At 50.6% G+C, this 24,473-nt stretch overlaps 1 protein-coding gene across 1 annotated transcript; it reads right to left on the reverse strand.

Moving 5' to 3' along the window:
• Nucleotides 1–556: 556 nt before the first annotated feature.
• SAMM50 (SAMM50 sorting and assembly machinery component) lies at nucleotides 557–23,741 on the reverse strand. Its single transcript, XM_084749776.1, has 15 exons — nucleotides 23,583–23,741; nucleotides 19,860–19,970; nucleotides 18,699–18,800; nucleotides 16,724–16,811; nucleotides 14,522–14,628; nucleotides 13,964–14,094; nucleotides 13,665–13,752; nucleotides 11,851–11,979; nucleotides 11,397–11,468; nucleotides 9,797–9,883; nucleotides 8,534–8,604; nucleotides 6,291–6,358; nucleotides 4,295–4,441; nucleotides 3,740–3,881; nucleotides 557–736 (listed from the first exon to the last, which is right to left on the reverse strand). The coding sequence occupies exons 1-15, from the start codon at nucleotides 23,601–23,603 to the stop codon at nucleotides 691–693; spliced, it is 1,410 nt and encodes a 469-aa protein (XP_084605902.1). The 5' UTR covers nucleotides 23,604–23,741; the 3' UTR covers nucleotides 557–690.
• Between the last annotated feature and the right edge of the window lie 732 nt (nucleotides 23,742–24,473).

Consider the following 24,473-nt stretch of genomic DNA (forward strand, 5'->3'; position numbering starts at 1 on the left):
ACAAAGTGAAGCCAGCGCAGACTGAGTGTGCTCATCAGCTGGCCTTGGGGGCCCAATGCCATCAAGAATCCTTACAAGAGAGCAGAGGCACACGTCAGGCCTGCTGGCTTTGAAGAGGGAACATGGGCGTCTTTAGAAGTCAGTCCTGCCCAGCGGCTCTTGGTCCCACGGACCCTCTGGACATCTCAGCTTCCTGCTAGGGGATGGCAGTGCAGCCTGAGTCACAGGCATGACAAGCAGGAGCAGCCATGGTCATCAGCAGGCAGTGTATTTCCCTTCTGCCTCGGTATCCTAGCATCACACCAGCACTGGGAGGCCATGCTGCTCTGAGGTGGCCTCCTGTAATAGCAGGGCCAGTGTCCTCTGGGGCCACCCCACAGCTCAACACTATTTCTCAACAGAGGACTCTAGGAGTCTATGAGGAAAAAGCACTTGGGGGAGGTCACCTGAAAGCCCTTAGGCCCAGGACCCTAAGGCCAGACTGTCAGGTCCTCAGGAAAAGCAGGTGTCCAAAAAGACGCATGGCCTGAAAAACAGACCACATCCAGGACATAGCTGAGTGTTTAAAATTTATTGACGTGATTTCCCATAAGGATTACGGGCCAGAAGCACTCAACTGTGTCATCGCCTAATAGGCACGTGGCCTGGGAGACTCCTGTTGCTCATCCAAGCTGCCCCTGGGTACTCAAGTTACAGGAACCGAATCCCAGCTCCAAACTGGACACCATCACAAATCCTAAAAAGAGAGAGAGAGGTCAAACACAGGCTCCTTACATCACCGAGAGGCCCTGCTAGCCCCCACAGCCCTGCCTAGGCTACAAGAATCAGCCTTTGGAGAGAGGAGAAAAGACAGAGAGACAGAGCCTATGGTCCTCTGTTGCTCCACCCCACACGCTTGGTGTCAGGACAGGAAGGAGCAGAAGAGGAGGCCCACATGTTGGGGCTGGCCCAGAATAATAACCCAGCAAGCCAGCCTCAGAGAGCCCAGCCATCAGCCAGACCTGTTCCTGATCTAGGAAGGAAGACACATGGGTCAGCACAGGTGTGCTCTCTGGCGAGGTCAGCTCGGGGGTGTCCTGTGTGGACTTTCTCTGGCCAGGACAGGATGCAGACACCAAACACCCAGTTCTGTATACTAGAGAACAGGTTCCTGAGGGCTGAGCCACACTGAAATGTCACAGCAATCACACTTACTCCCTTGCTGAGGAGCCTCCTAACTGGAGGAAAGTTGCGCCCCTGGAAGTTGAGAATCCAAGCCCAAGCTACACTGTGTACCTGTGCCCTCAGCTGTGGGCCCAGCTACTACTAGAACCGTAAACAAATCAAAGGGTGTTCATGCTGTGACACACACACCACAGGGCAATGCCCATAACAGGTACTCAAGGTGGCACGCAGAGCCGCAAGGTCAGGGATCACCAGTCCTCTGCAGACCCTGTTGGCCTCCTCAGCCTCCACCTCTAGGCTGCCTTCCTGCCCCATGGTGGCAGTGCTCACCCTCATACCAGCCCCAGCAGGGGTCATCAAGAAAGCCCACTGCTACCCACTGTTAACCTTTCCCAAAGCTCTCCATTCTGGGTGGTGTGCTAGGTGTGGGGAATAGCACTCACAGGCCCTGGACAGGAGCCCCTGGCAGACCTGGGGGCGGACATCAGTGTACCTGGAGGGACACTGACATACTGACAGCCATTCCACCGAGTCTTCTGCAAGCCCACATACTCTGTCCACCATACTACACCCTTTCCAAGAGAGAGCACACCTGTGGGGACCCTTCGTGTCTTCTTCCCCAGATCAGGAACAGGTCTGGCTGATGCCCTCCCCACCCTGTGTCCTCTCAGAAAGTCCAGCAAGGTCCCATCTTGGAGCCTCTTGCCCTCCCCAGCTGCAATGGTAGGGTCCTTCCGGCGGCATCACTGGGTCTCCAGAGACCTAGCCTGAGGAGTTGTGGTATGACAGAACACTCAGGTCCCAGAGAAGCCAGCACCGTAAATCACTCAGTATGGAAGTCAGCACACTTCCAACGGTCTCTCTTTTGTAAAGGCCACAATTGCCAATTACAGAGCACCTGGCTTAAACCTGGGGGCGGGGCTACAAATGTCCACCTGCCAACTGCCTAATTTTAGAAACAAGGTAAACTGAGGTCATTTCCCCCAAATGTTATCCAATTGCACTCTTACTAACAAAGATGCAAGCCAAGGCACACTGGGGAAGGGTATTCCTATGTTCAAGACTGACCCCACAAACACCTGCTCCCTGACCCCCCCCCCCAACCCTCCCAATGGCCAAGAGCTGCAGAACCTGGGCCAGGGCCTTCCCCCACTTCAGCACAGGCAGACAGCTTCTTTCTAAAAGCTATATTCTCAATCTCTGAAACATGCTTCTCAGGTTTAACTAAGAGAAAGGCTGACAGGTCCTGAGCTGTAAAGAACACAAGTTAAAGGGCCAATTAGCAAGCTGCTCAAAAGCAAAGCAACTGCTTGGTGCACAATGCCACCCTGTGGCTCCTGTCAGTATTACAGAGGCATGGGCCACACTAGCTGAAGTGCTTAGAACTGGAGAAGGCCCCACCACACTCCCAGAACAGGTGAACCAGGCCCAGCACAGACTGAGAAGCAGCTTCTGGGTTCTCACAATGCTTCCTGGGGACATGGGCCGCTCAAGCAGTTGGTCACAGCTCCGCTCCAGCTCCACCTGCACACAGAAGGCTGCACAGAGCTAATACCCAGGCTAAAGGCTCAGGCAGGGGCTGAGAAGCTACCCACTGCGCGCCAAGGACCTAGGAACATAAGCCCGTCTGCCACACTGCACTCTCTGAAATCATCGACTGTGACACATCACACTGCAGGCAGTAGCATGGTGTGGACAGAGGACACCACTAAGAGACAAGAAGAGCAGGCCAGTACACCAGCGGCCCAGGGAGTAGCAAACAGCACACCCAGACCACAGAACAGCAGAGCGGAAACATTTACCCTGGATGCTTTGAACACTGCCTTTATCACCTTTTATTCTAGGAAACCAGACCCAGAGTGGCTAAGTAATATTCCAGGCCCTACAACAAGGCAAGGTGGTATCTAGCCATGTGATCTAGCTTGGGTAAAGTCACAAGGGTGGGGCTGTGAGGGGATATGAGCCTGTGTGACACACCCAAGTGCTTGTACTGCCTCTCTGAGTCTGCTTGTCTAAAAGGTGGCCCTGTGCAAGCCAGGCACAGTGCCCTAGCAGCAGCTTCCCTCCAGCGTGTCTTGATTTTTGATGCCCAGAGCCTTGTCACTTAAGCTCCTGTCTAGAATAATCCCTGTGTCTCCAGACACTTGCATGGTGCCTACAAGGTAACGTAAGAGATGGGCTATCTTCTACAATCCTGAATGGCTCTTGGCCATATTCACTGGTATAACACGGCCACTGCTGTGTCCATGGGTGGAGCCCTTCAGCCCAGAGTGAGGCTGTGGCCTGCCCAGGCCCATGGTGGATGCTCTCTTCACCGCATTACACTACCAACAAGCAGGCCAATCCTCCCCACTGGTTAACTCCTCAGAGTGGCATGGGCCCCACCGTCCTGGAGCAGCAGTGTCCAGGGAAGAGGTGGCCATCTCCCTTTACCCTTCCAGCTAAAAGCAGCAGAGGGCCCCCACATTTTCATTCTCAAATCTCTCTTCAAGTCCCGAACCTAAAACTCACTGAAGTGACCAGCCAAGAGCAAACTGCAACAGAAGCACCACAGAGCTGACAATGCCCCACACACCTGTCGCCCCGCTGCACGCCCATAGGAATGCAGTAGTTCAGCTCCAACCGAGCGATGTTGCCAAGCCGGAGGACGATGCCTGCACCATAGGACCAGCGGATACATTCAGCCAGCTTCCGGATGTGGGCTCTGGGGCCCTCACCTGAAACAGCAAAGCTAGTGAGCAGAGATGTGTGGCTCCCTCGCGGGCAGAGCCCCTTACAGCTGGGTCTAGCTGGTGGAGACAGGTATAGGGCTGGGTGTCTGCATCCCACTCTCCCAGACCCAGCCGAGCATCTCAGCTCTCTGGATCTAGGTATCCTGTCCCCTCTACCTAGAAAGGTCTTCTAACAGAGCAGTGTAGCCCCATGACACACCCCAGAGAGCGCCCAAGGCTCCCAAACTGCTCAGCTGGACATGTGCCCTTTGAGCATGCTCTGGACAGAGTCCTGCTGAGCTCTGGGCCCTAATGACACCCGTAAGTATGTGAACCTTGTCTGGAGAATAAACAGCAGCCTCCCCATTAGAGGACGGCATCGTCAGGGATGGAAACACGCATGGCCGGGGCAGACTCACCATAGTTGAGGTTGCACAGGTTGCCCGCATTGAGGAAAAAGTGTGTTCTGAAAAGCTCTCCGAAGCCACCCTGGCCTGGCCGGAAGGGCAGTGGGGTGTAGAGGTGCAGGCCCCCGGCCCAGTATGCCTCCCCGCCCAGGTAGTCTCCTAAGGAAGGAAGACAGACTCTGCTGACTCAGTCAGCGCTGTGGCTCCTGCGTTGAGTTCTGGTCCACAAGCCCAGCTGCCCCCCTTTTCAGGGTCCTTCCACACTGACACGGCTGAGGAGCCAGGGTACCGCAAAAGAACGAGGCTGCCTGCCATATGTCCTGCCTGCAGTGCCAGGAGTGAAAGACCAACCTGCCCTCCTCCTGGAGGGGCCACACTGAGCCTCCCTGTCTTTCACCACCACTGCTCTATCTGGCGTGTTGGGACAGTGTCCGAGCACAGTCTGTTGTGGCGGCCAGAGCTCATGCCTTTGCCCCAAAACTCCTAGTTTCAACAATAAGGAGCAGACCTGGAGAAAAGCTCCTTTTTGGAGTCAGTCACTGTCTAAAGTTACCCAGGAGAGGAAAACTGCTAGAGTGACTTCTTTATCCTAGCGCCACAGCCCACACAAACTTCTACTACAGCCAGGGAAGCATCTGGCCTCTGTGGGCCCTGGAGCCGAAGCCTTGGTAAGTTCTCCCCATTTGTGTGCCTCAGCCTTGTCACTGTCCTCCCCTTCTCTTGCCACTCTCCAGGCTTCTGAGCTGTCTGTGTTCCTCACTTCTGGGGCTCCTGCTGCTGTGGCAGGAAAGCTTCAGTTCTGGTGTTGGTGGCCAGCAGGGAGGGGTGTCTGGGAGTTCAGTGTGTGGAGCCGCGGGCAGTGCTAGGTCTGTGAGACCAGCTGACCAGCCCTCTCTAACATGGCCATGAGACTAACAGTGTATTCCAATTGCATGCTGTTGTCATGTGTCTATTTTGAAAATGTGTATGAGGGCTGGAAAAATAGCTCACCTGTTAAAGGCTAGGCTCACAACCAAAAATAAAAAGATGTGTATGACAGCCAGGCCATGGTGGCGCACACCTTTAATCCCAGCAGTCAGGAAGCAGAGGATTTTTGTGAGTTCGAGACTAGCCTGGTCTAGTGAGTTCCAGGGCAGCCAGAGCACAGTGACACTTTGTCTCTAAACACCTGGGAGGGGAAGTATGTCTTTGTCAGCCTGTTTGTCTCAGTACCACATGAGTGCAGTACCTGAAAAGACCAGAAGAGGGCAGCAGACTCCCAGAACTGGAGTTACACATGGTTCTGAGTCCCAGGGGTGGGTGCTAGAAACCCAGGTCCTCTGGAAGAACAGACCTCCTAACTGCTGAGCTGTCTCTCCGGACCCATATGTGTCATTTTTGCATCTAAAACAAAACCGGGCCTAATTCAATTTACCTCTACAATGCCTGAAAGTACCTGAGAAGTAAATCTGTGGTGCTTCATTTCTTTATTGTTTGTTTGAACTCACTGACTGCTAAAGTTATACTTGGCATACCTGATGTGAAACAAACATGCACGTGAGTAAAAGCACATGTTTTCAGGATAGCGTCTGAACTTGGAATTACAGTAGTAGTGAATACAGCTACTGTCTGTTTAAAACAAACAAAGAAATCTCACGAAGATCACACTAGACAGTCACAGATCTACATTGCTTCTACCTGGTTAAGTAACACATCATCCCGCAAACCTTCAGTCTCTGGGAGCAAGGCACGGGGGATGAGGCCGCTGAGTCTTCAGAGAGGGCTGTGTCCTAGGGCTCAGGGCTACTTGGATTGCTGGGTTTTGAGCAAAGGTTGCCTGTGAGGAACAGGAGCTGGCACGGCTGCTGGAAATGCTACTATTCTTATACTCAACAAATGGGACACTACAGCCACAGGAAGTCCTGATGCTTGCACCGCAAGCCACTACTCCCACTGCCTCGGCCCCCTTGCAAATAGCAGCCCACAGAGAAGGAAAGCACTGCGTGTCTCCAAGTCTAAGCTCACTGACCTTCGCTCTGGGGTCCAATGCTGTGCATGCTAAATCCTCGGACGCTTGTGGGGCCTCCCAGGTAAAACCTGTAGCAAAGTGACAGGTGTCATGTCATTAGGTGAAAATCCACAAGGCCCACAGCAAGTGAGACAGAAGCAGGGTCACAGCTGGCTCTGTATAACACTGTCTCCACACAGCAGAACATTAGGAGAGGGTGGGAAAGACACGAGTGAGCATGGATCATTTATCAAAATCTACCTGAAACCCAATAGCAGCTCATTCTGAAAATATGAGCAATAAGACCCAAAAAAGACAGTTGGGGAAGGTGAATGAGAAGGACCAACCCTTAAAAAGGGTCGGCAGCTGTCTAAGAGACCCGCATGGAGTTCCTGCCCAACCAGACATCCTACAGCCTCCACAGCTACAACGGGTGGAGAAGGCAGGGCCCATGTCAAACATCGGTATAGCATACCAAAAGAAGGGCCAGATACCAGAAGGAACAGCCCACATAGTGTTGCTCTGGTTTTCTACAGTGACTCCTACTGCACTCTAACTGCTGAGGGTAGAACCAGGGCCTCCCCAAACTTAGTCAAGTTCTTTATTGCCTGCGTTGCCTGCAATGCCTTTTAGCTGGGGGAGGGTGCTCTAATTTTTTAGGTGTATCTACATCTACCTATCTATATAGATATGTTTTAGAAAAGGTCTTACTGGCTGGCCTCAAACTCAGAGATGTACCTGCCTCCCCCAAGTGCTGAGATAAAAAGCGTGCAACATTACACCTAGCTAGGTTTAATCTGCAGTGCTCAACCATGTGCAAAGCTGTTCCGTGCCCTGGGAAGAACAGTCCAAGAGACTGGACAGTGCATGGGGAGCAGGGCACTAGTGTGTCTGCCCCATAGACGGCTCTCTGATGTGTCCATATGAACTGGGGAGCTCAGAGTCCACACATGCTTTTACTGTCTCACTGCTAAGCAAAGCTTTCCCAAACTGTCTGCTGACATTAATAATGCAGGCAACTGGCAAGCTCTGGTCTTGGGTGCTTATTAAAGATTTATGTATTTTTATTTTATGTGTATGGGTGTTTTGCCAGTATGTCTGCCTGTGGCCCATGTGTATGGCTGGTGCCGGAGGAGACCGGAAGAGGGCTTTTGATGCCCTGAAATGAAGTTACAGATGTTGTGATCTCCTATGTGGGTGCTAGACAGATCCCTGGAACCCACATGAAGATAGACACATAATGTACAACTGCAGTCCCAGCACTCCTACGGCAAGATGGGGGAGGGACAGAGTCACTGGACATTCAGGCCAGCCAGGCTGGGGTTTGCAGCACAGCAGCAAAATCAAGAGACCCTGAATCAGAACAAGGTGGAAGGTGAGAGCCAACTCTTCCAACTCCACACATGTGCACGGCATACGTGAAGCTGCACATGCATGCACGCACCCAGGACCCACACTCGCATGCAGACACAAAAATTTTACTTATAAAGACTTTCTCATGACTCACTCACTGAACAATCACTGTGAACTCTTCATAACACTTAGCAAATGAAAACACAAGTTGTATATAAAATGCAGCGTCTTCACTGCTCACTCTCTGTCTATGCACACACAAACACACTCCTCACTGAGCAAAAGGAGCTGGACCATGGTTAGGTAGGCTTCTCCTCCTAAGACTAAGCATCCTTCTTCCTCCCTTTCCTTCTTTTTTTTGGTTTTCCGAGACAGGGTTTCTCTGTGTAGCTGTAGCTATCCTGGAACTTGCTCTGTAAACCAGGCTCACAGAGATCTGCCTGCCTCTGCCTCCCTGAGTGCTGGTAATAAAGGTGTGCACCATCATGCCTGGCTGAGAAAAGGTTTAATACAAAAAGTGAGCCGAGGCCAAATGCAGTAGCCCACGCCTGTAATCCCAGCACTTGGGAGGCAGAGGCAGGCAGATCTCTGTGAGTTCAAGGCCAGCCTGGTCTACAAAGAGAGTCCAGGACAGGACAGCCAAGGATACACACAGAATCTCTGTCTCACACACACACACACACACACACACACACACACACACACACTCACACACACACACACACACACACACAGAGCAGATATGAAGTATTAATACTGAATACTTTAAAATCTGTCTCCATATAAAAATCAAGAACAATTTGAAAATTGCTGTAGTCTGTTAAAAAACAACAACAACAACAAAAAACCAACCAAAACAACAAGAAAACCAAAGTCCCAGAGAAAGGTAGAGGAGCCTCTGCCACACTGACCTGTCAGCAATGCTGGATGGCTTGTCACCAATGGGCACCAACATTCCACCCCAGAGAGACGTGGAAAAAACCTGTGCGAAGGCAAATAATGTTTCTTTCCATTCTGTGAGTACCAGCAAGAAGCTGGCTCTCCTCTGAATGCCCTTGGCATGCAGAATAGAGCAACAGTGGGGCCAGGGGAGGGCAGGGGCTGCTGTGAAGGTGAAGAACTCAGAGGCCACTTTAAATTCCAACAGAGTCACACAGAAGAGCAGCAGGGGCTGAGCTTGTCTTCCAGCCAGGACCCTGGATATGAGACCTTGCATCTGCTTGGACCTCCAAATGTGAGGGACTGAGGCACTCAGGTGAAGGTTCCATATAGGCTGATGGTCTATATGGGCACTCCTGTAGTCCCCCAGTCCAGAGACGTGTCTAGCTCCTCCACAGGGGCAGCACCACCCAGTTAGGGGGCTCAGTGACATCCTCATCAGAGGATGTCAACCCCCAGGCCTACTGAACACCACTGCCAAGCTGGAGGCCCTCAGGTGTCAGACTGGCCGAGCCCCTGCTCATCCTGGGTCCTTTGCCTACCAGTCCTTGTGAACCCTACAACTGCTCAGATGGTCTTTTTCTAGATGCTTCAGTGGGAAGAGCTATAGAGTGAAAGAGTATGCAGAGCCACAAGCACACAGGACAGTGCCCACATAGCAATGATGGGACAGAATCTCCCAACGTCATCATCTGCTGGCACACTCATGTGCCCATCTGTCTGTATGGCATTCTAGAAGCCACACTACACTTCACTACAGTCTACTTTGTGGTAGACTTTGGAAGGTCATGAGAAGGGCTCCAGTCTAAGGAAGGCTGGCCAGGCTACTCAGCAGGCTATCATTCCTGGGACATTTTCAACCTAACTGGGAAATGACTCTGTCAGGAAGCAGTGAAAATGAAGGTGCTCCTGGCACCTCTCTAGAGCACAAACCCACAGGAAAGCTGCAGGTAAAGTGTGCATCCAGGGGAGCTGCTGGGGGATGGGAGGGAAGGGAGTTCAGGGGACTCAGAGGATGGCTGTACACCACAGGCCCGAGCAGCAGAGCCCAAGCAGAGCCTGGAGGAGAGGAAAGGATGGTGGAGCTCTGTAGTAGCTAAGAGTGAGAGCCCGGTGCAGCCCAGTGGGCCACACATGCTGACTTAAGCCCTGTGGGTTAAAGCATCCCAGGACTGGGCTAGCACCAGTGCTCCAGGCTCAAGGTCCCACAGGCACAGTGCAGGCCGCAAACTCACCGAATCCAACGCGAGCGGCTTATTCAGCTGAAGCTCAAAGTCTTCCTTGATGAAGCTCACATCCCCTCCAGTGTAGCCTGCCAGCTCCTGAGGAAAGAAGGCACAGGTCGGAGGGACACAGGGGCTACTAAGGCCTACCTATGCAATGACACCAAGCTTGGCTATTTGTGCCTTTCAGGGGGCCCTGGCCTGCTCGGCATCTAGAAAGAGTGAGCCATTTTCATGACAGGACCATTTTACATAGACACCTCCCCACCAGTTGCTCCCCTGAAAATAAACTCTGGGCATTCCAGGGTCCTATCTGTACCATGAGTACCAAGAGCAGCAGGGTGAGACTGGGTGGACCACCCCAGCTACAATGTGTCACCCAATCCTGCAAGGCAGCTGACCACACTACCTTTAAGGCACAACACTACTCCCGATAGGCACTGGCCCCAGCACTGCCTTCAATTGGCCTGTGCATGACAGTGCTGCCTACAGCGGTTCCTTCAACTCTGTGCCTGGCTATTATGTGACACCACCAGCTGCCACGTTAATCACTGTGACCTTGGACGAAGACACAAGTGTTGGAGGTTGGTCTGATGTATTTTGATGCTAATTACTGCTTGCTATCTTTGTGCCCCAAGTATTGTTACATAACCTTGCCTAAAAACTTATTCCTATTTGACCAATAAAAAACTGACACACCTGGGAAGGCAAATGGGATAGGTATGGCTAAGGTTCATGGGCTTTTGAAGACAGACAGAATCTTGCGGGGAGGAGAGAGGGGACAGAAGAAGGAGGAGGAAACTTGCTATGGGACAGGAAAAGAGCCATGTGGGCCCAGAGGAGGAATTCTGAAGTTCCTCATAGAAAGAGATGGAGAAGAACATTAGCCAATATTTTGGGATTATGGATGGGAGGCAGCCCAAATAGAAACTATTAGAAGCAAATGAAAAGGGATGGAGCCTGGGAGGATAGCTAATAGTTATAGTCAATAGAGGACAGCTTAGGATGTAATATCCATCTTGCCCTGGGTAAAGGCTTATTCTAAAATACATCAGGTGTCTGTTTTTGCTGGTTGCTAGTGGGTTAGAAAATACCTCTGTAATAAGTAGCCTAATAATAAATATTTATAAGGCCATACTTCTCAATTAACCACAACACACAAGACAAACTTGGAAGGAACAAGGGCAGACTTGAGGCCAGGAACCCTAAGAGTGGAGTCAATGGGTGGGAGAGATGGCTCAGAGGTTAAGAGCACTGTCTGTTCTTCCAAAGGTCCTGAGTTCAATTCCCAGCAACCACATGGTGGCTCACAACCATCTGTAATGAGATATCTGGTGCCCTCTTCTGGCCTGCAGGCAGAATACTGTATTTAAAAAAACAAACAAACTTTTAAAAAAGGAAAGAAACAAAGAGTGGAGCCAAAAGCCCTGGCAGGCAATTCTATAGTGGTTTTTCCTATCTGTGGTGCTGGGACAGACCCCAGGGCTGTCCCTAGGCAGGCTGATCAGACAAGTGCTCTACTGAGTCCCACAGCCAGCCTTGGATAACTTTGCCAACCACAAGCAGAACTTCCTGTTAAGCCTGTGCACACGTCACTGGCTCCCCAACCTACCTGGTTGACTTTAAGCAGGGCCCCTCTTCTTGGCAAGATAGATGAGTTCCGAGAGTCAATGACCATGGCGTGCTGAAAGACATGAGTGCGGGCATTTTTACTTGAAGCAGCTCCAAGGACAACAAAACCTGCTGTGCACTAAGGACTGGGTTGTGCAGAGCACACCCACAGTGCTTCACCTTTCCTGCCCTCCCAGGACGGCTCAAAGTTCCGAGATGGTGTGCCTAGAGTCCCCAGGGAGTGTCCCACGCGGACTGACCAGCTTTGTTCCCTCAGCGAGCCCAGCACCCACCCTGAGTCACTCACTGCATTTCTTTTCATTTGTTTCCACTGAGGCAGTGGACATGGAGCTGGAGGCCACTGTCCCAGCCACCCAGTCTCAGGGGCACCTCAGCCAGCCCCACATCAGCCGAGACTATCAGTACACGTCTCCACCCAGACAGCCAAGTCCTACCGAGAGAGACGACTTCAATGAGTGGCCACTTTCCTTCCGCACAGCGAATGATGCTGTCCTTGAGAGGCAGCCCAGCTCCCGCCATACTCCCTCCCACTTGAGGGTGTGACTGGTCTTCCATATGGGAAACTGTAAAGGCAGAGAAGAAGTCTTGTTCTGCACTGCTCACACTGGAACAAGCTGCTGCAAACCATCTTGTGGCCTGAGGCATCACTGAGCTACACACTTGATCATTTCTCAGCACCAGGGACAGATCAGGCCCTTGCTGGCAAGCGACCTTCCCCAGCCACAGCCCAACCCCAGGATAAACTGATTTAAATGAGAGAAAAGAGGAGAGGAGAACAGATGGAGGATGATGGGGAGGGCTGTAACTGAGCTACAGCAGTGCTGCTCTGAGCTGCAGAAGGAACAGGGCCACACCCAAACTCTGGGAGCGACTCTGTCAACAGCAGGTGTCACTCTCATCACAGTAAAACACACACAGACACACACACACACACAGACACACACACACACACACACACACACACACACACACACACACACACACACACACACACACGGCAGGCCCAGGGGCCTGTTGCTTGGATGGCATCAGTCCCAGAAGAATGAGGAGACCAAGCCAGAGGAAACAGACAAAGCCAGGTCCAGGGAAGCCACTCCCTGCCTCTCAGCAGGTCTGCCCCACAGCCTGCCCCAGGCTGTAGCTCAGAATGGCCCCATTCTCTCTCAATGTTGTGTCAGGGAACCTTGGGAACAGCTGTGGCTTGCTTCACTTGCAAGGACACCAGGTGCCAAGCTCCCCAGAGAGTATCCTAGCAAGCTCTGCAGCCCACAGGCCTGGGGGGAAACACAAGGCCACTGAGGATGAGGAGGCACCAACTAAAGGCCAGTCCATGGCCTTGATGTACAAGAGTGTGGCCAAAAAGTGCCTACCTCAGCACACAAGGCACTCTGCAGGCCTAAGGAGCCCATAGAAAGTCAGAAAGCAGAAGCCAGGCTTGGCGGTCACACCCTACAAGGGCCTCAAAACTCCCACTTTCCCCAGATACCTGCAGGAAGTGATGCTTCCCAATTGACTTCCTTCCTTGAACACAGGGCAGCTCTTAGCGAGCAAGTCACTTACTCAGGAAGACACACTACTGTCTCCACAGTAACTGTCAGGACACACAGGGCCAGATGGTGTCCCCACAGTGCCCAGTTACATTCAGAAGTCCTGAGACACAGCAAGCTCTGTCCAGGCTTGTCTTTCAACACAGCTGCCTCAGAGGCTGTAAGGCCCATGTCCCTCCCCAGCCCACTAGTGCCTTCCCCACACCATTCTACACTCCAGCTCCTCCTGCATCTACTGTTCCAGGTGAAATAAGGTGCTCTGACTCTTTCAGGGTGTGCTCTTTAGGAAGCTTTGGAAAGGCTGGGAGGTGGTGGTGCATGCCTGTAATTCCAGCACTTGGAGGCAGAGGCAGGTGGATCTCTGAGTTCAAGGCCAGCCTGGTCTACAGAATGAGATCCAGAAAGGCCAGAGCTACACAGAGAAACCCTGTCTCGAAGAACAAACAAAAAAGCTTAGAAAAAAATAAGAGGGGATACCAAGGAGAAGGCCCTGGGTCTTCAGTCAACAGTCAGGAGCACCAACGGCATGTGAGCACTCTGGACACCAGCCAGCTTCGTCCCTAACTACCTGTGTTAGCTAGGGAGAAAGCATCTACCTAGAAGGCTACCAAGGGGTGAAAGTGCACACTTGCCCAGCCATTTCCCTCTCCAGAGTCAATGGGCTCACTGTCCCCACCCCGCACATGGCCCGGTGTACTCACACTGTACTCGGCAGACACTCCTCTGTCGGTCTCCCGAAGTGAACTCCACGGAAACTGCCCAGTAACTTTATATAAGTTTACAGAGAAACTAGGAGGCAACAGGACAGAGCTTTAACAGCAAGTCTGTGCACGGGGCTTGCACACAGCTAAACATCAGGCCCAATTAGACTACACAGGGGCTCATCTCAGGATAGCGACCTCAGTGGAGGGGCCAGCTGCCAGGTGTCACTTCACACCAACCCATCTACTTTAACTTTTAGACCAGGCCACTGAGGTCAAGGACATGTTTAACTTCCTACTTTCTCTCGAAGTTTCCAGGCTGTGGCTTGAAGAAGGACAGGCCGTAGGAAGTTTCTTTGGTTCCGTAAGAAAACTGAAAAGTCACTTTTTCTGCACGTCCTAGAAGGTTGGGGAGTTTAAGGCCGAGTACCTAAAGGAGGGAAAAGGATGAAGCTGGTACTAGACCAGTGTAAACAAGGCTCAAGCACACACAGCCTTTGTTTCTTACAAGGCACCCTTGCCAAGCACACAGCATCCCACACAGGCTGACCAGGTGAAAGACAGCCACACTGAGCACAGGAAGCTGGAAGGCAGAAGTCTCCCACCCCACTCCCAGCCTCCCCCACCAGGGCATAAAGGTACCTACACAAAACCATTAAGGTGCTCATCTGTCCTAGTACTAAGGTACTGTTGCTACATACGACCTCAAGTTCATGCTGACCAGCTCTACAGAGGCTGAAGGAAAACTACCTAAGACCAGGTCATAAGCCTGCAGGTTCTGCAGCAATTCCCTGTTCTCCAACAGGCACATCTCCAAAGCTTCTACTCAGAGCTCTGAACAGCGGCGGAAGTCCTACCATACTGCCTTCGTTGTTCCCAACCATGGTGTTGTAGCTGCCTGTCAGCCTCCTTAGCTCTGTCACTTCGAAGGTGACATCTAACCCATTTGGCAGTGCATCTTCTCCTAAAGAAAAAAATAAAAAAAGAGTCAGCATGGCTCAGTGGGTAAAGGCACTTCCACTACGCCTGCCAATCTGGGTTTAATTCCCAGCATCCACTGACTCTTGCAAGTTGTCCTCTGACTGCTACATACATGCTCACACATACACATACCTGCACACATACAAACCAAAACACACCTCTACATCTAAAACCCAGTTCTGCTCTGTGCTGGATACAGCCACAGCTGAGAATGGGCCCTCCCTCAGGAAAATGTTCTGCGGCCCATCCAACCAACATCGAAGTACGGGACTCATCTGACAGTAAAGATTTTAGTAACTTAAGAGAAATGAGCAACACAGTGAAGAGTCCTCCATCCAGCAGGCATAAGCAGTGTCTGAGCTAGAGGTCTCTACCTCACAACCCACCAAGGCTGGGGGTGCTCTCTGCAGAGTGAGGTCAAAGCCTGCAGGGCTGTGGTCTCAGAGGAGAGGGCAGCCCTGGTCTTCCACCCAGGGAACCTGCTAGACACTCGTGCAGCCAGGAATAGAGATGTCCACATGGTTTCCACAGGCTGGGATAGGAGGCATAGGGAGAGAGTTGGCACTGGTCTGTTTATTTATTATCTATCCATCCATCCATCCATCCATCCATGAATCAAGGTCTCTCAATGCAGTACTGGCTGGCCTGGAGCTCCTCATGTAGACTGGCCTGGCCTTGGTGCTGGTCTGACTTATTTATTTATTTGTTTGTTTATGCACCCACCCACCCATCCATCTATGAAGCAAGGTCTCTCAATGCAGTCCTGGTTGGCCTGGAGCTCACCATGTACCCATGTAGGCCTTGGCACTGCTGGCTGGCTAGCTTGTTTGTTTGCTTGCTTATTTAGTTATTAGACAGGGTGTTTATTTGTTTGTATGTTTATAAGACAAGGGCTTTTAATACAGTCCTGTCTGTCTGTCTGTCTGTCTGTCTATCTATCTATCTATCTATCTATCTATCTATCTATGAGACAGGCTCTCTCAATCTATCTATCTATCTATCTATCTATCTATGAGACAGGCTCTCTCAATCTATCTATCTATCTATCTATCTATCTATCTATCTATCTATCTATGAGACAGGCTCTCTCAATGTAGTCCTGGCTGGCCTGGAACTTACCATGTAGACTGGCCTGGCCTTAAATTCACAGAGAACTCCCAGTCTCTGCTTCCTGAATGCTGGGATTGAAGGTGTGGCCCACCACACAAACCCTCTACTTTTCAACCCTTGCTACTCTGACATATGTCCCCACTATTAACACCTCACATTCACAAGGTTCATTTGTCACAACTGTCAAACCCACATGCATAATTACTATTATCTCAAGCCCATAATTCCCAGCAGGGTCAGTGACACGTATGTAGTGTGACATGCACAATGACAGGTTTACATTGCCCTAAGTCAGCCTCTGCTGTCGGGTAATTCTATGGTGCAAGCAGGGTAAGGGCTGAGGTCATAGCCAGAGGAGAGCTGACCAGTGCAAGGTCATGTCCAACAGGGACGGAAAGAGCTGAAGCCAACACCAACATATGGCACTGAAGTAGCCCTGGGGAGGTGTCAGGCCTGTGTGCTTGAACCTCATCATTCACTGCAGGGACAGAGACAAGTTACCTGAAAGGCTCCATTTCATAAGTGAAATGTACCTGAACAGTCGCCATGCCCCCAAGGGCTCCCACCTCCCATCTGCCTCATCTCTGGGTCCTGAGCTTTACTACAAACTAGATCACCGGCCCTGCCCACTCCTCTGCAGTGATGAAAGCCCACAGGTGTAGCTTTGGAGATGGTGAATTAACTTGGGAGGCAGAGGCAGGCAGACCGCTGTGAGTTCAAGGCCAGCCTAGTCTACAAAATGGGTCCAGGATAGCCAAGGAAGGCTACACAGAGAAACCCTGTCTCTCAAACCCAAAACCAAAAAACAAAAATCCAAAAACAAAAATTAAAAAAAAAAAAAAAAAAAAGAAGATGGTGAACTAACTCTGAGACCTGCCTGAGAAACCTTGGGTGCTCTCTGCATCTAACCACATGGTTGCTTTTGTGACCCTGGAGGCTACAGAAGGACACACCCCCATGGCACCTACCATGACATGTGTCGATCAAAACATCCACTTGCCTAAAAATTCCTAGGCGAAGCAGTTTTTCTCGGGCTTCATGAGATCTCCGCATTACCTGGGGGAGGGGCAAACAACAGAGAATGAGTTCTCCTAAGACATGGGAGCACTGAGAGCATGTGACCCCTGAGAGTGAGTATCTGAGGTACAGGTAGCAGGAAATGTCTGTGGAATTCCATGAGGAACAGTGTAGTGGGCAGGAGCACATGTGGGGCTCAGCAGAGAGGAATGGGCTACAGAGCCTGGGGTCCCCTGAACACTGAGGTGAAACCACAGCATGTGAGAGCAACACTCTAGGGATGGACACAGGGAAAAGAAGCTCCAACAGAGCTGCAAGGTGAGCCTGGTTGAGATGGAAAGCAGTCAGCACAGGGAGCACCCAGACACAGGAGCAGCTGGCACAGGGAGCACCCAGACACAGGAAGCAGCTGGCACAGGGAGCACCCAGACACGGGAAGCAGCTGGCACAGGGAGCACCCAGACACGGGAAGCAGCCAGCACAGGGAGTATACAGGACACAGGAAGGAGCCAGCACAGGGTGCACTCAGACATGGGAAAGGCCAAGGATGAAGAGGAAGAAAAGACAACAAACAGGAAAAACACTGGTGATAAAGTGACACAAAGAGTTCCTGTGAACTCTGCTGCGAACCCAAAGGAAAACATGTGCTTCACCATCAGTACGTAGCACGTGCCTGTAATCTCAGTACTCAGAGGCTAAGGCTGGAGGAGCTAAAGATGGAGGCCAGCCTGGGCTACACAGTGAGACGCTATCTAGACAAACAAACAAACAAAAAGAAAAACTAAACAAAACAGGAGAGAGATGAATGGCAAAAACAATAAAAATAAAGGATTTGGGGGCCGTTGAGATGGCTTAGTGAGTTATGGTAGTCGCGACCAAGACTGAGTTCGATCCCAGGGACATATATACAAACTGGAATAATGAAACAGCACTCTGTTCTAATGGATGGCAAGACCTGGGAAAGTGTGGCTCTTAGCTCCGGGGAGGAGACCTTCCCGATCTCACTGTAGGGGTGTGGAATGGTGGATCTCCTTGGAGACGAGTATGCTAACCCAGGAAGTGACAGACCACGCGACCTTTGACCTAGTAACCCTACTTGTACCATGCACATTGTGAGACAAGAGTAAGATGCTGAATGCACAGCCATCCATGAGAGCCAAACACTTAGTTCATGTCTATCAACAGAGACACAGCAGTCACACAAAGTGTTTGCAGGGGGCTTCTTAGGCATGGAGTAAAAGACAGGACAGCCCTCACAGTGACAAAAAAGAATGTCAGCTCCCAGCCACCTGGGTTCACCACAGTAGATGACACGCTTGAAAGGACATGGAGGAGTCTGAGCTAGCCTCTGGGCGTGGCCAAGCAGTGGCAAGGAAGCTCATACATTCATGACAAATGCTCTCCACCTGTGACAGTTTACACCTCTTTATGGAATTGTCCTGGAACATAACCTTCAGCTTTAAAACCCACAAACTAGATTGTTGTTTTGCCAACACTGCTCAAGGTCAGCAAGAGGTGGCCAAGAGGAGCCATTTGACCTGGTCACAAGGATATCACTAATGACCTCTGCTAGGCTGGTCAGTGTGGTTCAAGGGCAGGACAGGAGGAAGCCACAGGCAACATCCTACTACAGCACAGGAAAGTATGTGACCAACAGAGCAAGGGTCTGGGATATGGAGTGGGTATCCAGACAATCCCAGGGTGCTTGGCAGGCTCCAGGGACTGCTCTGATGCTGAGAGTCAGGGAAAGTGCAGGACAGGCAGGGAGAGCAGACAAAAGGACAGACTCTTCCTTCCTCAGGATGAGCAGAGGTAAGGACAGGTGAAGGTTTGTGTGAGCTTGGGTCCCTCTGTGGTGAGGCTGGGGGTCAGGCTGTGGGTAGGCTCAGATTCTTCAGAAATTACAGGCAAAGAGAACAAACTTACCTCAATGAGGTTTCTAGCCTTAAAAACATCTCCAATTTCACAAATGATGATGTCATCCTTAGTCCGTCCAAGTCCATCAAAATGAACATGCTGAACCACTACCTAAATGTGACAAGGGAACAGAGGTCACCATCCCCAGGATAGGAAGCAGCTTGGGACTATAGCTGGAGCAGAGTCTAAGGCAAAGGTCAAGGTCTTTTCAAGTGCAGGAACCTGGACTTCTCACTCCTGACTCCATTCTTTTTTAACTTCGATATGTATGGTATCTGCTGACAGATATGTCTGCACAGCACATGAGTGCCTGGTGCCTACAAGGCCGGAAGGCAGCATCAGAGTCCCTGGAACTGCAGTTACAGATGGTTGACCAGCCACGTGGATGCTGCATATCCAAGTCCTCTGGAAGAGCAGCACTCCTAACCTCTAAGCCATCTCTCTTGCCCTGTATTCTTATTTTAAGAGTTACCCTTTGAAGGTCTGTACTGCTCATGTATGAACTCTGGCCTCTCTAGCCAGACAACCCAAGATCACGTGGGTCTCACAGTATGGCCCAACCTTCTGAACAGATATGGAATGAAGATCCTTCAGAGAGGTCACAGGCAGGTCAAGAATGACCACTGACTCTTCTGGGAGAAAGGGGTGTGTGTGTGTGTGTGTGTGTGTGTGTGTGTGTGTGTGTGTGTGTGTAGAGAGAGAGAGAGAGAGAGAGAGAGAGAGAGAGAGAGAGAGAGAGAAAGAGACTTAAACATAATTGGACTCTTTGAAAACCTTTAACATTTTTTCTTACTGTGTGGACCTGCATGCATGTATTTATACATGTGTGCGATGGCTAGGGGGGCCTGAAGAGACTGTCAGATCTTCTAGATGCTAGACTCTAGAGATACAGATGGTTTTAAGTCACCGTATGGGCAATGGGAACCAAACCTAGGCCATCTGCAAGGGCAGCAGTGCTCCCTTACCCACTGGCCATCTCTCCAACCATGAAAAACGTTCCTGTTTTACTTTCAGTAGAAACAGAACACCTGAGGAACAAGGAGCACCTGTCCTGAAGTCAAGGCTCTCTACTTGCAACTGGTGACGTGCTATCTCCTTTACTTCTCTGTAGGGCTTAACGAGAGAACATTCCAGAAACAACCACAGCAAGATGTTCCGCAGAATACTCACATCTTTGTTTTCCAGAATTTCCTGTTTCGCTTCAGGTTCAACTTCTACAAACTCGGCTTCTTCCCCTAGTCCTCCAAAGTCAGGGCCACTGGATGGGAGAGGCTCCAGGCTCTGCAAGGGATGGAGGAACCGGAAATAATTGAACTTCAGATGAAAACGAGCCTCCACCTTAAGGCTTCAGGTGGTGTCACAAAAAAAATCCAGCACAGCTGCTCCCTTGGGTTGGGGTGGAGAGTTGGGGACAGGGTAGAAACAGAAGGAAGGCAGGTGTAAGCCAATGGGCAGATGCGAGCCTAGGGGGCAGTCTTATGAACCATGCTCACTAGGTAGTTAGTAAGTAAAACAAAGATTTGAAAACAAACAAACATGCCCCATGCAGCCAAGCCTCCCTTTGAAAGTCCTACCGAGCCTGCCCCTTCTTCCCAGTGACAATATGAACCATCACCACCTCAAAACACCACAAAGCCAGCCATAGTGGCACAGGGCTATAATCCTAGCACCAGGAGGCTGAGGCAGAAGACATTCTACCACTAAATAAATAATCACAAGAACAACTTCTTAATACACTTTGTGGGGGCTGGGTGAGTATGGGTGGGAAGACTGGAAAACAAAATTACACATATATGACATACACAAAATACAGGGCTTTATCTGTGAGTGCATGGAACTTATAATCTGTTCCTAAGAATGAACGCGCTAAGTCACTGGGACACGTAACAGCAGAGCTGTCCAGGAATCCCTGAAGTGGACTCAGAGTGGCAATTCAGAGGACTGTCAACAACAGGCTGGCAGTGTCTGGCAACTTCCTGCAGTCAAGTCCCTCTACAGTGCACACAGGTGTTGGGCCCCCATTTTCCTCTCCTGGGGTACTTACAGGCACTCTGCCACATCCACCCTGTACACAGGCTCTGTGTCAGGGTCAGGAGGCCAAGAGAATTGTGACCCTTCCCACAACTGCCCTAAACACTGCTCCTCAGAGGACCTGTGTGGAGACAAACCTAGACTCCACTCCAGTGTGAGTACCTTCCTCATGAGGCCATGGTGGCTCCCTGAACAGTCTGAAGTCCAGCTGAAATATCTTCTGTCTGTGGGGGAGGTGAGGCACTAAGACAGGAATGCAGGCCTTGAACTTACTATAATTCTCCTGCCTCTGCCTCCTGAGTGCTGGAATTACAGGCATGAGCCACCATGCCACACTAAATATCACCTCTGAGCCATTCTCTCTCGTTGTGTGTGTGTGTGTGTGTGTGTGTGTGTGTGTGTGTAGGGTCAGAATCAGGGTCTCACATACCCAGGGACAGCCTCAAATATATAGCCAAGAATAGTCTTGAACTACTGGCCCTCCTACTCTCAACTCCTAAGTTTCTGAGATTTCACCCACCATGCCTGGGTCCAAAGGGACACCTCTTAAAAGTTAAAAAGTTGTGACCTCAGAAAGGTTTTGTTGTTGTTGTTTGTTTTGTTTTGTTTTGTTTGTACTCAATTCCTATTTACCTCTAAGCTTCTGTGGTGAATGAGAAAGGGGGGGCGGGAGACAAGCAGGTGTATGCCTATAGCCCCAGCGCTCAGGCAGATGTAGGGCTGCGAGGTCCACGCCAACCTGGGGTACTTACCAAGGATGACAAAGAATACAGCACTTCATGTCACTATCCACTGGGTTTTGTTGCTAGTATTTTTTTTTTTAAACTAAGTCATTATTAACTTCTCCTAAGTATAGAAGGAGCTGGGCATGTGGGTCTATTCTTAATCCAACAGCTGACAAACTCGCCTTGCTTGGGCAGAGTTTTCTGTCCATTACTCTAAAAAGAATCCAATACAGTTCCCTGAATGTTAAAGCATGAACAAAGTTCATCAGAGACCATAGCCCCCACAGTCTGGAGAGCAGGTGTCAGGACACGACACCCCGCTGTGGCTCACACTTCCGCCAAAGCATGGTGTCCTCCAGGACCTGTTTGCTAATGGAGAGTCACTCAGCACATACAGAATGTTTGATTTTGTTTTTAAGACAGGGTCTCACTCTGTACCCTTGGCTGGCCTAAAACTCACTAAGTAGACAGGGCCGGGCTTGAACTCACAACAGATCCAACTGCCTCTGTCTCCTGAGCGCTGAGATTAAGGGCGTGCACTATGCCTGGCAAATGGATCTATATTCCCAGCTACTCCGAAGGATGAAGGATTGCAAACTCAAGACCAAATCTAGGGTACAGAGTGAGCTCAAGGCTGGCCCTGATACAGCTCGGAGAACGCCTGGCTGGAGGGTACCTGTGGTGCTCAGGGGGAGTTTGCCTAATAGTTTTCTGCAGTACTCAGGAGGGTGCTGGAAAACCTAACCTAAACTGAGTTCTAAGAGATGTGGCTGTTTTGCTAGGTAAAGTTAGGTGTGGGAATGAGCCAGGGCACCAGCACAGTTCAAAGAGCGTGTCACAAGGGCAATGGTGTGTGAAACAGCTCCGTGAGAGTGGAGTGCCCAAGGCCAGGCTGAGATGCTCGGGCTAAGTGCTGTTGGAAATAAAGGAGCAGCAGAAGAAAATGAGTTCCAGGGCAAAAGGTGCTGATGCTGCACACACTGCCAGGTGCTGGGTCCAGGACTCCTTAAGGATTGATTTTTTTAGGACATTCTGAGGCAGACAACTCATTCTCTGGCCTTTGGGAACAATTACAAAAATGAAAGAGTTCGGCAATAAGTACCCAACTACTTACTCAATAATACTAACATAGGCTGTTAGTTGGGACTAAGGTACTGCACTGAGGCCAAAAGACCGACCAAATAAATAAAAATACTGGAGTTGGTCATGAAGAAGTTCTGTGTCTCTAAACAGAAACTAACTTGTTCATCAGACCTTAGGAGACATGGGAAGAGAACAGGCAAAAACCTCAAAAAGGCACAGTCAAGGCACAGGCGGGAACTGAACCAAGCATAGTGACACATGCCTGTTATAAGCCCCACCCTCAGAAGCTGAGGCGGGACTGCTAATGTGAGGACAGCCGAAGCTACAAAACCAAAGGCGAAAAGAGACACGGAAGGAAGAAATGCTGAGACAGAGCGAATCTACGGTTTGCTCTGCCCACTCATGGGAAGGGGGGCACATTCTGTCGTATGGACCAAGAAGCCGCCCAATGCCTGGTGGTAAGTAAAAGCCAATCCCGGGATTCCACACGGTCTAAGGAGAACACTGACTCCAGCACGTTGTCTTCTGACCTCTACATGGGCACACATGGGCACGGGCACACGCACACACACGCACACTTTTAAGCAAGAGCAATAGGTTGGAGACAGAGGCTCAGCAGGTAAAGTACCTGCTGCTCTTGCAGAGGACCAGAGTGATTCCTGGCACCCACAAGGAGGTTCACAGCCTTCTGTAACTACAATTTCAGAGGCTCTATCGCCCCCTTCTGGCCTCCACAGCTCTAAACACAAAGTGCATACACACGTTTGAACACTCACGCACGTAGTAATAATAATAATTGAAAAGTTTGAAGCATGACTGTTAGCTTGTTTGTATCTTGTCTTCCGACAGACCCTTCTTCCCCGCCGCGTCCCTGTCGAGGCCAGTGCTGTCAAGTCACCCGGGACAATTCCGCTGAGTGACCTTGCAGGCAAGTCACCACCGTCCTCAGGACCGCGACAGAGGCAGGCCCCAATCAGCTCCCGCACCCTCCCGGCTGCCCTTGCTCCAAGCACAGACGCTCGTGTCCCGCCCGGTCTTCCCGAGAGCCTCTCACCCGGGCGTGCACTGTCCCCATGGCTCCCTCTCCGGCTGCTGCCCCGCGGAGGTGCCCGCACCCACCCCAGCTCAGCTACAAACACAGAGGCGCGGCTACAAGTCACTGAAGCGGTACACCGAGCGCCGCCATGTTGTACCGCCTAGATCCCGCCCCCTGGCCCGAGGGCCTCCGCTGATTGGTCTGTATGAGATAGTGACCCGGATGTTCACAAGAACGCCGGGAAGCCTTGTGCAAGCCTGGAGCGTGCAGAGACGCCCGGTATAAGGCTGCTGTGTGCAGAACCAGTCCGTGCAAGGCAACGGATCCACGGCCTTTGTTCCATGCTGTCTTACACAGGTCTATTCATTGGAGCCACAGTTTCACTTCTAAAGTGTGACCAGAAGGGTGCAGGCATGAGAGAAAATGTGTGTCTTGGGTCAATACCGTTAACACCTTCGCCGGGATTAAGGAAAGAGAAAGAAAAGAAAAGAAAAGAAAAGAAAAGAAAAGAAAGAAAGAAAGAAAGAAAGAAAGAAAGAAAGAAAGAAAGAAAGAAAAGTATGTGTGTGGGGATGGGGCGGGGTTCGTCTTTCGAGACAGTTCAGTAGGGAAAGGCACTTACCACCAAATTTGACAGCCTGAATTCAGTCCTCCAAAATTACTTGGTGAAAGGAACAAACAGACTCCTAGAAGTTGCCCTCTTATCTCCACACAAATACACAGTTAAAATAAAATAGTAAAGAATTGCCTTCGCAGACTCCTCAGAAACATGTGTGGCTTTTCTTTTCTTTCTTTTCTTTTTTTTTTTCTTTTTTCTTTCTTTTTTTTTTTTTTTTGTACTTGATGCTCTTTTATTTATTTATTTTTATACTTTATTTCTATGGAAGAGTGTCAGATCTTGGAGTTACA

The sequence above is a fragment of the Acomys minous genome (assembly GCF_964271855.1).
Source record: "Acomys minous genome assembly, chromosome: 12".
In the NCBI taxonomy this organism is placed as follows: domain Eukaryota; kingdom Metazoa; phylum Chordata; class Mammalia; order Rodentia; family Muridae; genus Acomys; species Acomys minous.